Source organism: Bos taurus, chromosome 10 (assembly GCF_002263795.3).
Source record: "Bos taurus isolate L1 Dominette 01449 registration number 42190680 breed Hereford chromosome 10, ARS-UCD2.0, whole genome shotgun sequence".
NCBI lineage: Eukaryota > Metazoa > Chordata > Mammalia > Artiodactyla > Bovidae > Bos > Bos taurus.
In genome coordinates, this window is record NC_037337.1 from 11826430 (window position 1) to 11839389 (window position 12960).

General features: G+C 43.7%; 1 protein-coding gene and 1 long non-coding RNA gene across 2 annotated transcripts in view; one reads left to right on the forward strand and one right to left on the reverse strand.

Annotated features, from left to right (window-relative positions):
- On the reverse strand, window positions 1-12394 carry PTGER2 (prostaglandin E receptor 2). Its single transcript, NM_174588.2, is given in 2 exon segments — window positions 1-1670; window positions 11565-12394. Coding segments are annotated over 2 exon segments (1059 nt in total). The 5' UTR covers window positions 12390-12394; the 3' UTR covers window positions 1-1436.
- Window positions 11715-12960, forward strand: part of LOC132346327 (uncharacterized) — a 20742-nt gene continuing 19496 nt past the window's right edge. Inside the window, exon 1 of the long non-coding RNA XR_009496118.1 lies at window positions 11715-11801. This is a non-coding gene — a long non-coding RNA (uncharacterized lncRNA). The remainder of the gene's footprint in view (window positions 11802-12960) is intronic.

Genomic DNA, 12960 nt, shown 5'->3' on the forward strand with positions numbered 1-12960 from the left:
TTCTTTTTTGGTTTTTATTACAGCTATGTTGTAATAACACTCACTGCAAAATATAAAATAAAATAAATAAAGTGTCCACTATATTGAATATCATGCTATAAGGGGAAAAATTTCCTCTAATATCAAGTATTGTACTGAATATCTCAAACTCTAATTTGCAATGCAACCACACTTTAAAAATCTGCTAAATTAAAATTTTAAACTCCACTTTTATCTAATTTTTAAAATTAGTATATCCACACAAACTATAAATTGCTATTTGGGGGGAATTCATCACATACTATTCCATTTTCAAATCTTTTGTTTTATAGCTTATTTTTGTAACATTTCAGATGAGTTTATACTATAACTAAGATTTAATTAAACAGTGCAAATTCACTGAAATATTTTGATGCTGAATTTATACAATGCCAAACATTTAGATTTAGAAATATATTATGGTATGACTCACTGTATGATTTCCTATAGAGCATGAGTCAAGCCATGTTTCCCAGATAAACATACAGACATGAATTTTGCTACAACACCATCATCCTACAAACTGTGTCAGTCACAGCCTCGACATCAGCATTAAAAGAGTTCAGTGTAGCTGAAGAACTGACCAGATTTTTCAGTTTTTAATTCTAATATTTGCCTCAGACGTAGCCACATACACCCTTCCCTGGAAATAAAAAGTAAAATATTAATGAGAATTACTTCTCTTAATAGTCTACTATTTATCGCTGAGAGGAAAATTCCTAAAGTCCTTTTCGTTACCATTAGCTTGACAGATGTTATAAAATAAATAACCTGACACTCTGACACACATCTTCTCATGGATGGTGAAAAAAGCTGACATTGACCAACTGAGCCTACTCTTCTGTGAGTAATACTATCGTGACAAGAGCATGCTCCCACATATACAAACATACAGTACAAAGTACTTATGATTTTCAAACTCATTGTCCAAAGAAAGGGTTTGATAAGCAGTCACAAGACACCAGGCTTGGTTGCTTGCCCAAATCCACTTCCTAAAGAACACGTAAGTTTTTATCTGGTTAGACTGTACACTGTTATGTTTATAATGGTACTAGCCTAGAAGATTAAAATGGAAAACACAGTAACTATTTAGGGTTTTAAACAAATTACAAAACTACATGCTTCCTCATTCAACAAGGACGCTTAAATCCAAAGACACGGGATCATAAATACACTTGGTTGTTCCTCCGAAGACCATGAACGTGTTCCTTGAGGGTAGGTTTTATAGATCCTTCCGACACCTTGCAAGAAGTGCCTTGTCAGCACATCTATAGCCCAAACCACTCCTGAAATGTTTGTTTGCTCTGTTTCATTAGGGTAACGTCATTGTCTTTATAAATTTTTTTCCATTTCTCTAAGGAACCATTTCAAAATGATCTTCCAGATGGTGGTTAACTAGCACTTCTTAACTACCATCCTCAAAGGTCAATCTGTTTACTGGCATTTGACTGTGTAGAACAGGAAGTTTGTGTTGCTTCTTGTGTTCTTAATGAAACCCGACAGCAGAGGACTGAACGCATTAGTCTCAGAACAGGAGGTCTCAGGATGGCAAAGACCCAAGGGTCAATTATTGAGTTAATTGATAAAAATCTAAGAGCTTGGAGGTCCCACTTTTCTTTCCGGGAAGAGTTTTCATTCATATATGCAAAAATCTGTAAGAAGCAAAAGGGGGGAAAGACGTCAGTTTTATATTGTAGCAGTAGATAGGCTTCGACCATGTGCAATTTCTTAAGGCTGAAAAGCAAAATGTGTTTTGTGTGGTGGCTGTGGTGCTGAGAGGGAAGTTGCAAAATCTCACCCCTCTCACACAAGTTTATGCCTTAGGGACACTTTGAAACAGAAGTATTGTCTCCTTTTGATAGACGGGGAAGTGAGGGAATAACAATGTGTGGCACTGACTTTCAAATACTGAATTATGATAATTCAGTGACAGAGGGCACACAACAGAGCTTATGTTCTGGCCACTGGGCTGCCTGGGTTTGAATCCTGCCTCCAAAAATAGCTCTGGGACCACAGGTAAGAAAACTAACCTTTTTGTGTCTCCCTTTCTACATCTCTAAAATGAATGACAATGATAACAATACCTATTCTTGGGATTGTTGGGAAGATGACAGGAAGTCATCCATGTCAGCTACCGAAAACAGTGCTCCCTTAAAACGTGCCCCACAATGATAATCCTTATTATCTTCATTTTACCAGTGAGGACACCATAGGGCAGAGACAGCAAGGGATTTGTCCAAGTTCCCAGGACTGGTTAGTGGACAACTCAGGACACAAAGGTTGACAAAGGTACGTCTAGTCAAAGCTATGGTTTTTCCAGTGGTCATGTATGGATGTGAGAGTTGGACCATAAAGAAGGCTGAGTGCCGAAGAATTGATGCTCTTGAACTGTAGTGTTTCAGAAGACCCTAGAGAGTCCCTTGGACTGCAAGGAGATCAAGCCAGTCAATCCTAAAGGAACTCAACCCTAAATATCTATTGAAAGGACTGAAGCTGAAGCTCCAGTAATTTGGCCATCTGATGGGAAGAGCCGACTCATTAGAAAAGACCCTGATGCTGGGAAAGATTAACGGCAGGAGGAGAAGCGGGTGACAGAGGATGAGATGGTTGGATGGCATCATCAACTCAATGGACGTGAGTTTGAGCAAACACAGGGAGATGATAAAGGACAGGGAAGCCTGGCATGCTGCAGTCCATGGGGTCACAAAGAGTCGGACATGACTAAGCTACTGAACAACAACAGGACACAAATTCCAAGTCCCTTGACACCAAGCAGTGCTCACTGTTTGCGACATCCAGGTCGCCTATGTAGGCCAAAGGTCTTCAGAAAAGTGTTAAACACTGGAAAGCTGACACATCATTACACCTTGGCCAATGTTCTCAAAGTGGTATACCAGCTCTCATCTGATTCCTTAGGTATTTAGGGAACACACAACTTTTGGATCAGATTGCAGAGAATGGAACAGCACATACCCGATAAAGATCAAACACTTCCACATAGCTTACAGAAAAGAGTGAAACATGTAAATCATACCCAGTCGTTTGAAGCCAGTTCTTTATAGAGCTCCAGGGCCTTTCTTACCAACTGCAGAGGGTGAGTTAGAGACCTATTCCTTCTTTCCTCCACTCTCCCTCACCAGAAGAAGGAATAGTTTCTCTCCTATCCCCCTAGTACTTAATTCTGCAGGCATCTGGCAACTGCATATACAAAGCAAATTGCAGGGAGGGAAAGAGTAGTCATCTTCGGGTTGCTTATGTTAGGACAATATCGGGAAGGTTTGGCAGCCGTAGGTGTTTATGCCAGAGAATCTTGGCTTAAGGGAATGGAGAAGAGACTTGGCAGATGAGCAAAGGGAAAAAAAAAAAAAACTGAAGGTGGATGTCCCTGAATATAGAAAGAAGAAAAAAGTTAGGTGGAGATATGCAAGGGAGCAATACTTGTCTTGTCAGCTAAATTATTTTAGATGAGAAATTTACAGTACTTCTATGGTATATTTAAAGAGCAATTTAAATATTGCTCTTTAAATTGTGACTCTTAAAATTGTGCATCTAATTATGGCACAGAATTGACTATAAGGTCTTGAATCCGGCTACAATTCAGTGTGTGTGTGTGTGTGTGTGTGTGTGTGTGTGTGTGTAGAGAGAGAGAGAGAGAGAGAAAGAGAGGGCTTCCCTGGTGGCTCAGATGGTAAAGAATCTGTCTACAATGCAGGAGACCTGGGTTTGACCCCTGAGTCAGGAAGATCTCCTGGAGAAGGAAATGGCAACCCATTCCCATATTCTTGCCTGAAGAATTCCATGGACAGGGAAGCCTGGTGGGCTACAGTCTATGGGGCTGCAAAGAGTAGGACACAACTGAGCGACTTTCACTCACTCAAAGAGCCATTTTGGAGTTTTGGAATTCAGGATGATATTGTACATAAACCTGATAGATTAAAATATATTAGTCACTACACACACATACAACTGAGTGTTGTGTCATAGAAAAAGTTTGTAGCTGGGTTTATGACCTAATCTCACCCAAAAACTATAACACTGGATTGTCTAATGAGCCACATAGAGAGGGCTCAGCATTCCAGTGTCACAGGTCACATGTGCAGATGAGTCAGGTTTTCAGTGGCAAGATCAGACCATAGTTTCTGGTCTCTTTAGAGTGTGACTGACCAATGAGAAGTAAAAAATGGTTTCAGAGGATGAAGCAATTCTGTACTTTATTTCCTTTTCATCCACTATACTGAGTAATTTTTAGAAATGCTTAAAATTTGCATTTTAGGAGGTGGCCAATATGTGCATGCTTGTCTAGGTTGTGTCTGACTCTTTTCGACCCCATGGACTGTAGCCCGCCAGGCTCCTCTGTCCACGGAATTTTCCAGGCAAGAATACTGGAGCAGGTTGCTATTTCCTCCTCCAGGGGATCTTCCCAGCCCAGAGATCAGACCTGCATCTCCCACATTGCAGGTAGATTTTTTTATCCACTGAGCCACCTCTGTACCCATTAAACACTAACTCCTCATTCCCCTCTCCCTTCAGCCAATCCTGGATTTTCATTACAGGCTTACACAATGGATCTAGGTCAATTAATTAATAATGTTTCATTTATATTCTGGAATTCAGTTTCAGAGGCTGGTAGACTGTATACATGTTTTTGTACATGCTACTAATAAATTTGCTATGAGAAAAATATCAAGGACAAATGTAAACCAGTCAAGTGAGTTTTAATTCCTTAGGACAGACTCTCTACAGGGCTTTGCTAAGAACAGAGATCTTGTGATACCTACAAAGCCGCACCAATGAAAGTTAGTGTCCTTTGGATTTGTCTTCCACTGAATCCCCTCAGCCTCCACGTAAAACTTCATCTTGGCACTGACCTGGCGCTGTTTGTTTTAGCTATTTCCCTACCTTTAATGCAACTACATAGCACGTTCAGAATTTTAGAGCAAATAAAAACCTTATTTGGCTGCTCATTGAAACCACCTGAGGATCATTAAAAATACTCTGATGGAAAAAAATAATAAAGAAATAAAAATATTCTGATGGCTTTCTCCCTCCCTCAGAGACTCTGATTTTATTAGTCTGGGCTATAAGCTGGGTGTCAGGGCTTTTAATGTGCCCCAGGAAACTCTAGGGCTTCCCTGGTTGCTCAGTGGTAAAGAATTTGCCTGTCAGTGCAGGAGACATAAGAGATACGGGATCAATCCTGGGTCAGGAAGATCCCCTGGAGTAGGAAATGGCAACCCACTCCAGTATTCTTGCCTGGAAAATCCCATGGACGGATGAACCTGGAGGGCTACAGTCCATAGGATGGCAAAGAATCAGACGCCACTGAGCATGAATGCATACACAGGTGATACTAACACAGTGCAAAGTTGAGGCCCACTGCTTTAGACCCTTACCCAGTACCTGAAATAGTTTACAAGTATTCATCCATCACACTTAACAACAAAAGACCTACTGAGGCCTGGCCAATTAAACATGACTTGGAGTTTCCAGAGTTCAGTTCCTGATTATTAATATACAATGATTTCTTTTGAAAATGGAATCTTATGGGAAAAGTAGCTAATATTTACTGAATACTTTTGTGTCAGGTCTGGTGCTAAACAATTTGTGTCTTGTTGTATTTAATCCTTCTACAAATCTGTAAAAGTGTTATTAGTCCCATTTTTGTAAGAAAGAGATCAAGGCTTAGAAGATTAGTTACATTGACCCAAATCATACCATGGGTAAGCAGGGAAGCCTTGCAGCCACAGAAGCAGGACCAGACTGTCTTCTTAGCCACTACACACTCCAGCACCATCTGCATAAATACCCTATGATGTGAAGTGTTACATGACATTCACCACTGACTGATTATGGGTTTGTAGGAGATTTCTTTCCAAATGTGTCACAAAGATTTATGGGTATTACTGCTCCTGTTTATAGATTTAAAAACCATGGCTATCTAAGAAGCTCTTGGCTTTCTTTGGGGCTTTTCTTTCCTCCACGCTTTCCACAGCCAAATGGCAGGCAGTGACAATCACCTTGCCCAAGAGGGCAGACATAACACATCACTTCTCTTTAGGGAAATGGCCTGTAGTTCTTGCTGTCTACCTTTTTAAAATTCAGTGTGATCATATCAGTGTTCACAACCACCATTTCATATCATATGCAGAAGGAAAAGGTGTCAAGTGAAAATATTCATGTAGAAAAACTTTCTCTTAAAAGGTAAGGTGTATTACAATTCTTTAACAATCCCCAAACAGGAGAATGGATACATGTACAAGTATGGCTGCATCATTTCACTATACACCTGACACCATCACAACATTGTTAATCATCTCCAACATAAAGTAAAAAGTTTTTAAAAATCCCCAAATACATCACTGATGATGTTTGAATGATAAAGGGCCTTCTAGGATTGCGTGCGGGAGAAGGCAATGGCACCCAACTCCAGTACTCTTGCCTGGAAAATCCCATGGACGGAGGAGCCTGGTAGGCTGCAGTCGCTAAGAGTCAGACACGACTGAGCGACTTCACTTTCACTTTTCACTTTCATGCATTGGAGAAGGAAATGGCAACCCACTCCAGTGTTCTTGCCTGGAGAATCCCAGGGACGGGGGAGCCTGGTGGGCTGCCGTCTATGGGGTCACACAGAGTCGAACACGACTGAAGTGACTTAGCAGCAGTTTTGCGTGCATATTAACTCAAAATATCACCAGGCAAAGTTTATCATGGTTATGCATAGAGATTTCTGAATTTCTCTTTCATTACTACTAGAATTCTGATATTGTGCAAGTATGTAATCAACAAATGTCAAATCAGTTTTACAACCCCCTTCATGTTAAATTTTACATAAAGAGTACCAGGAATGAATGAGGGAAATTCCAGTACTGTTTACTTGCGTTTGTTCTGTATTTGAAAGATCAGATTTCCACTAATCAGATTTACCTAAAAATTAGAGCCCTAAAGAATTCTAAAGATGAAGAAATTTTTAGAATGAGTCAATGGTTCACTCTTGAAATTTTAGAACTGAATAAAATGCATAAGTACTTTATCCTAATGACATGAGGAAAACAGTTTAAAATGACCAGAGGCTATTAACATTTATTAGGAAAGTAGTGAGAAAGTGGCTAAATATAGGTTGGAAATTTAGAGACAAACAGTATCTGAGTCAAGAATGGACGTCTGATGTGTTTCCTGTGTCCTGTCTCATTTCAGGAAGAAAGAAAGTTTCCCTCTATCTCTGTGAAATGATAATAACATGTGATTAATATGAGGAGTTTATTAATTTATACAATATTCCTTTAATGCAAAAACCATATGGAATATGTTATCGGTCCTATGCATGATTTTATATTGGATAGCCAAAATAATGCTTTTTTAAAAGATCAATTAAGAAGTGTTTAACAACAAAACTTTATGTGAGGAGTAATCAGATTATTTCTTAATTTAGACCAGTATTTACACTAGCGAATCTTCTAAAATCTCAGACTCAGCCTTTTAATGCATAGGTCTGTGCAGAAGCAAAAAGAAACTGCACCCTCGGTCCCAGCTCAGGCCCCTTGATCTGCTGTGGAGAAAAAGGTCTTTGCCACTGTATTTTTACAGCTAAAAGTTGAGATTAAGAGACAAAGTGGTGCAAATATTTATAACATCTTCACAACTCTCTTATAAATCTTGGGTTGATCTTTTCATGGGCTTCCCTGATAGCTTAGTGGGCAAAAAATCCATCTGCAACCCAGAAGACACAGAAGATACAGGTTCAATCCCAGGGTTGGGAAGATCCCCTGGAGGAGGAAATGGCAACCCATTACAGCATTCTTGCCTGAAAAATCCTATGGACAGAGTAGCCTCGTGGGCTGTAATCCAAGACATTGGATTTACAGAATCAGACATGACCGATTAACTAATCACAAGCACACAATCTTCTCATATGTTACCCCCAAATAAGTATTTTCTTTCTGATGGTATTGTGGTTAAAAGCATAGGTTCTGTGTTTAAACTGCCTGCCTTTGAATGCTGGCTCCAGTATTCACTAGCTTGGGACCCAGGGTAAGTTATTTGCCTCATTTGTAAAATGGGAATAAAAATGCTACCTCTATGACCGATTGTTGTGAAGGTAATGGGTTAATATATGTAAAAATTAGCACTCAAAAATGTTAGCAATTTTGATGGTGGTAATAATGACCTGAACTTCATTACAGCGTACTGAGCATTTTACATTCTGAGTTTCACTTCCCAAGCTTCGGAAGTCCTAGGCTGGCATTCTTGGAGGAAGCAGTAATTGTAACTTGCCCATACTTTGGGACAATGGTTGACATCAGCAGTTCAGGTTTCCTCAATGTCCTACCCCTCTTTCCTCATTCCTGGGTTGCTGAGCAGGCTGGAGTCCCACTGGGTACACAGCTATGAGTTCTCCTTGTCGGGCCAATGGTGTGGCCCACTTCTTGTGTGTTGAGTTAGTTGCTCAGTCATGTCCAACTCTTTGTGGCCCCATGGATTGTAGCCCACCAGGGAAGACCTGTGGCCCACTTTGAGGGCCCAGAAAGCAGTTCTGTTATCTCAAGGAAGAAAGAGGCAGAGAGAGGGCAGATTGCTAGCATTTTCTGGAACACAGGAAATTAGTTAGAATAGTTCATTAATAATTATTTTACATTGATTCCATTTTTCACTGATGATATTTGGATATGTTGGGTTAAATAAAATATTTTAGTTAATAATTAATTTCATCTTTTTTTTAAGCTTTTTGTTATGTGGCTACTAGAAAATTGGAGAAACGCTGGACTGGATGAAGCACAAGCTGGAATCAAGATTGCCGGGAGAAATATCAATAACCTCAGATATGCAGATGACACCACCCTTATGGCAGAAAGTGAAGAAGAACTAAAGAGACTCTTGATGAAAGTGAAAGAGGAGAGTGAAAAAGTTGGCTTAAAACTCAACAGTCAGAAAAATAAGATCATGGCATCTGGTCCCATCACTTCATGGCAAATAGATGGGGAAACAGTAGAAACAGTGACAGACTTTATTTGGGGGGGCTCCAAAATCACTGCAGATGGTGATTGCAGCCATGAAATTAAAAGACATTTGCCCCTTGGAAGAAGAGCTATGACCAACCCAGACAGCATATTAAAAAGCAGAGACATTACCAACAAAGGTCCGTCTAGTCAAAGCTATGGTTTTTCCAGTGGTCATGTATGGATGTGAGAGTTTGACTATAAATAAAGCTGAGCGCTGAAGAATTGATGCTTTTGAACTGTGGTGTTGGAGAAGACTCTTGAGGGTCCCTTGGACTGTAAGGAGATTCAACCAGTCCATCCTAAAGGAAATCAGTCCTGAATATTCATTGGAAGGACTGACGCTGAAGCTGAAACTCCAATACTTTGGCCACCTGATGCAAAGAACTGACTCACTAGAAAAGACCCTGATATTGGGAAAAATTGAAGGTGGGGGGAGAAGGGGACAACAGAGGATGAGATGGTTGAATGGCGTCACCAACTCATGGACATGAGTTTGAGTAAACTCCGGGAGTTGCTGATGGACAAGGAGGCCTGGCGTGCTGCAGTCCACGGGGTCGCAGAGTTAGACACAACTGATCAACTGAACTGAACTGAGAAAACTGGAGATTCCTTCTGTGGCTGGCATTTGTGGCTCACAGGGTATTTCTGTTGGGCTGTGCATGCTCTCTTAGAAAAACAGGAGAATTTCTGGAGGCAACCAGAGGCCTTTGCCTTGTCCACCAGAGCCCTGGTTAGGATGTGTGGAAATGATTCCTGCCTTGGGTGGGAGATTGGTGTAGGCCATTTCTTTTTCTATTATTAATTAATTACTTTTTCATTGTGGCAAAAAAGCATATAACATAAAATTCACCCTCTCAACAGTTTCTAAGTGTATAATTAAATACTGTTACCCAATGCACATTGTTGTGCAAAAGATTCCCCAGAACCTCTCAGCCCAATCCTACATGGCTGAAACTACATCTGCAAAACAACTCCTCCTACCCCTCCCCCAGCCCCTGGCGTGCACTGTTCAATTTTCTGTTTCTATGAGTTTGACTACTTCAGGTACCTTCTCTAAGTGGCATCATACAGTATTTGTCCTTCTGTGACTGGGTGTAGGCCGTTTCTGAGCACAATTTTCATGTACACCAAGTAGAATAAAAGGACATGGGGGAAAGCACCCCCAGAGACCCATGCCAAGCATTCTGAAATAGCAGAATGTAAAGCACCATTCTGTAGCCTTGACTTTTGAATTGTCAGATAAGCCTTCCAAGAAATAAATTAATTCTGGACAGTGTAGCATTTCATAACGTTTAAAGCACTGTATAAATGAAAGTTACAAGTACCAATAATCCATAGATAAAATAAAATTAGTTAATGGTGCATGTAAATGTCCTTATTAAGAGATGACTTGATACTTCCCGTTTAAGGTACAGTTCAAATATCTGTTTTGTGACAGGCATCATCTCTTTCTTTTCACCAAGACTGTGGCAGGTTAAGAGTCAACTGTTTATTCCCTGTAGGAGCAATCCTGTGCTTCTGAAGATTAGGAAGTGGAGATGCTAAAACTCAGAGTTCTCATTTCTCTGTAAGAGGTCAGCACTTGCTCAGATACATCCCAGGCTCCGCTACCCATGTTACATCTTAGGAGGTTCAAACTTACAGCATCATGGAACTAACTGCTGGTATTGCCTCCAACCAGGGCAGCACCCAGCCCAGAACCTAGGCAAGGGGTTTCTCCAAGCAACCAGTCTTTCCTCTACTTATTATCATGAACATATTATGAATTTTAATGGCAACCAAGAGTTATACTTCCAATATACATGTAATTTGGGAATCCTGTAAACTAGATTTTGTTGAACAAGACAATGAATGTTCTGGATTTCTGCAATGTGGACCCTTCTCACCTGGGACCATTCTTAATGGCAGCTGGAATGCTACTGGTTGGGCATCACATTTTGCTTTGAGAGGAACAGAAGGCAGAGCCTAGAGAACTGGCACCAGCTGATTGGGGTGGCCTGGAGGACTGGCCTGGAGGTGAACTACAGTTCAGGGAAGTCAGATTGTAACTGACAACTATCCAAAGGTAGATGGGAACTGCTTCTTCCTCAGATAGGAAGCCATTCTAGCCTTGTAGACTGGAACTGGCTCTAAGATGGGGTCTGGGCTGGCTTAGTGGAGGACCAAGACTCCCTTTCAGGGTGCTGTGTCACCGTATGAGAAACACTAGCATGCTGCTGCTGCTGCTGCTAAGTCACTTCAGTCGTGTCCGACTCTGTGCGACCCCATAGACGGCAGCCCATCAGGCTCCACCGTCCCTGGGATTCTCCAGGCAAGAACATTGGAGTGGGTTGAAACACTAGCATAGAGATGCCCATTTGCTGGGGTTAGGGAAGCAGGAAGTGGAGTAAAGGTGAGACTTGAGAGGGGAAGGCAATAGACCTTTACAAATTAGGTCATATTTTTACAAGTTGTGAAAATCTGTGTGGTGGTGGAAAGGGTGGGAGTAAGAGGAAAGCGTTTAAGAAGGCTGCACCGAGCTCGGCTGTAGAAACCAAGTGGGTGCCTTACCGTGAAAGGCAAGGAGCAGACGGCGAAGGTGATGGTCATGATAGCCAGGAGAATAAGATGGTCCGTCTCCTCCGCCATGGATACCCTTTCCGCTCTCCTGTGGCTGCTGCCCAAGGAGGGTCCGCAGCGGCTTCTCCTGCCCCGGCGGTGCATGTGGATGAGGTTGACGATGACACTGAAGTTGCAGGCCAGCACGGCGATGATGAGCAACAGCAGCAGAGTGGCGTAAAGCCGCAGGTACGTGGTCTGCTTGTGTCCGATGAAGCACCACGTCCCCGGGTTGTACTGGGCATACTTCCAATGATCCAGCAGCGGCAGGGAGCAAAAGAGCAGGGAGACTATGTAGATAGTGGGCAGCACAGCCAGCCCACTGCGGCGGGTGACTCGGCGCTGGTAGAAGTAGGGGTGTCCGATGGCTAGGTAGCGCTCCAGGGCCATGGCGAAGAGCATGAGCATCGTGGCCAGGCTGAAGAAGGTCATGGAAAAGGCAAAGTAGGTGCACACGCGCCTCTCCGGCCCCAGGGCCACCAGAGTCCGGTTCTGCGCATACGAAGCCAGCACCACGGGGCTGATGAGGCAGGTCCCAAGCAGGTCGGTGAGAACCAGCTCTGTCACCAACACGTGGAACAGCGAGATGGAGTTTCCGCGGCCCTCGCTACGCCCTGAGTCCCCCCGCCAGCGGCGCACCAGGAGCGCCAGCGCAATGAGGTTCCCCAGCACCCCGGCCGTGAACATCACGGAGCTGATGGCCGGGCTTTCTCCAGAGGGGAGCCACAGTGGCTCTTCGCGGTTCTCGGACTGGGAGTCGTTGGAAGTATTGCCCATGGTGGGGTGCCGGGAGGAGAGACGCGTCCTTTTCTCCCGCCGGCGCGCACCTGGCGGGAGGTGGGGTCTGAGAGCCCAAGTGCTACGAGACTCTGAGCGAAGGGGAGGGATCCAAATCCAGAGCCCCCTGCCGGTCCCCGGCGCTCACCGAGGGCGGCCTCGGCCCGGGTCTCCTGCGGCTCCCGGAGAGGCCGCGCGGCTGTCGCATCCTACGGTGCCCCGGGCGCCTCGGGGGACCCGCCGGCGCCTCCTCCGCGTCTCCCGGGGTGGCGGCGGTCCAGGGGCGAGAGCCGACGAGTTGCCGGGAGGTGGACGCGTCACGCTACGAGTCTCTCCGGGCGCGCGGGGGCGGAGACCGGCCAGGCGAGGGGCGTGGGTGGCCGGTGAGAGCAGCGGCCCTGGTCCCTAGCTCAGGCGGCTGCTCGATGCCCACAGGCTGGCTGACCACCGCCGGGACGGTAGTCCTTTAGCCCTGGCCGAGGGCCTGGTGGGAGTGCGGGGCACAGTGTGGGGTACTGTGTCCGCACAGCGTTCACGGAAGGCAACGCCAGGGAGAGCAAAGCGACTCAGC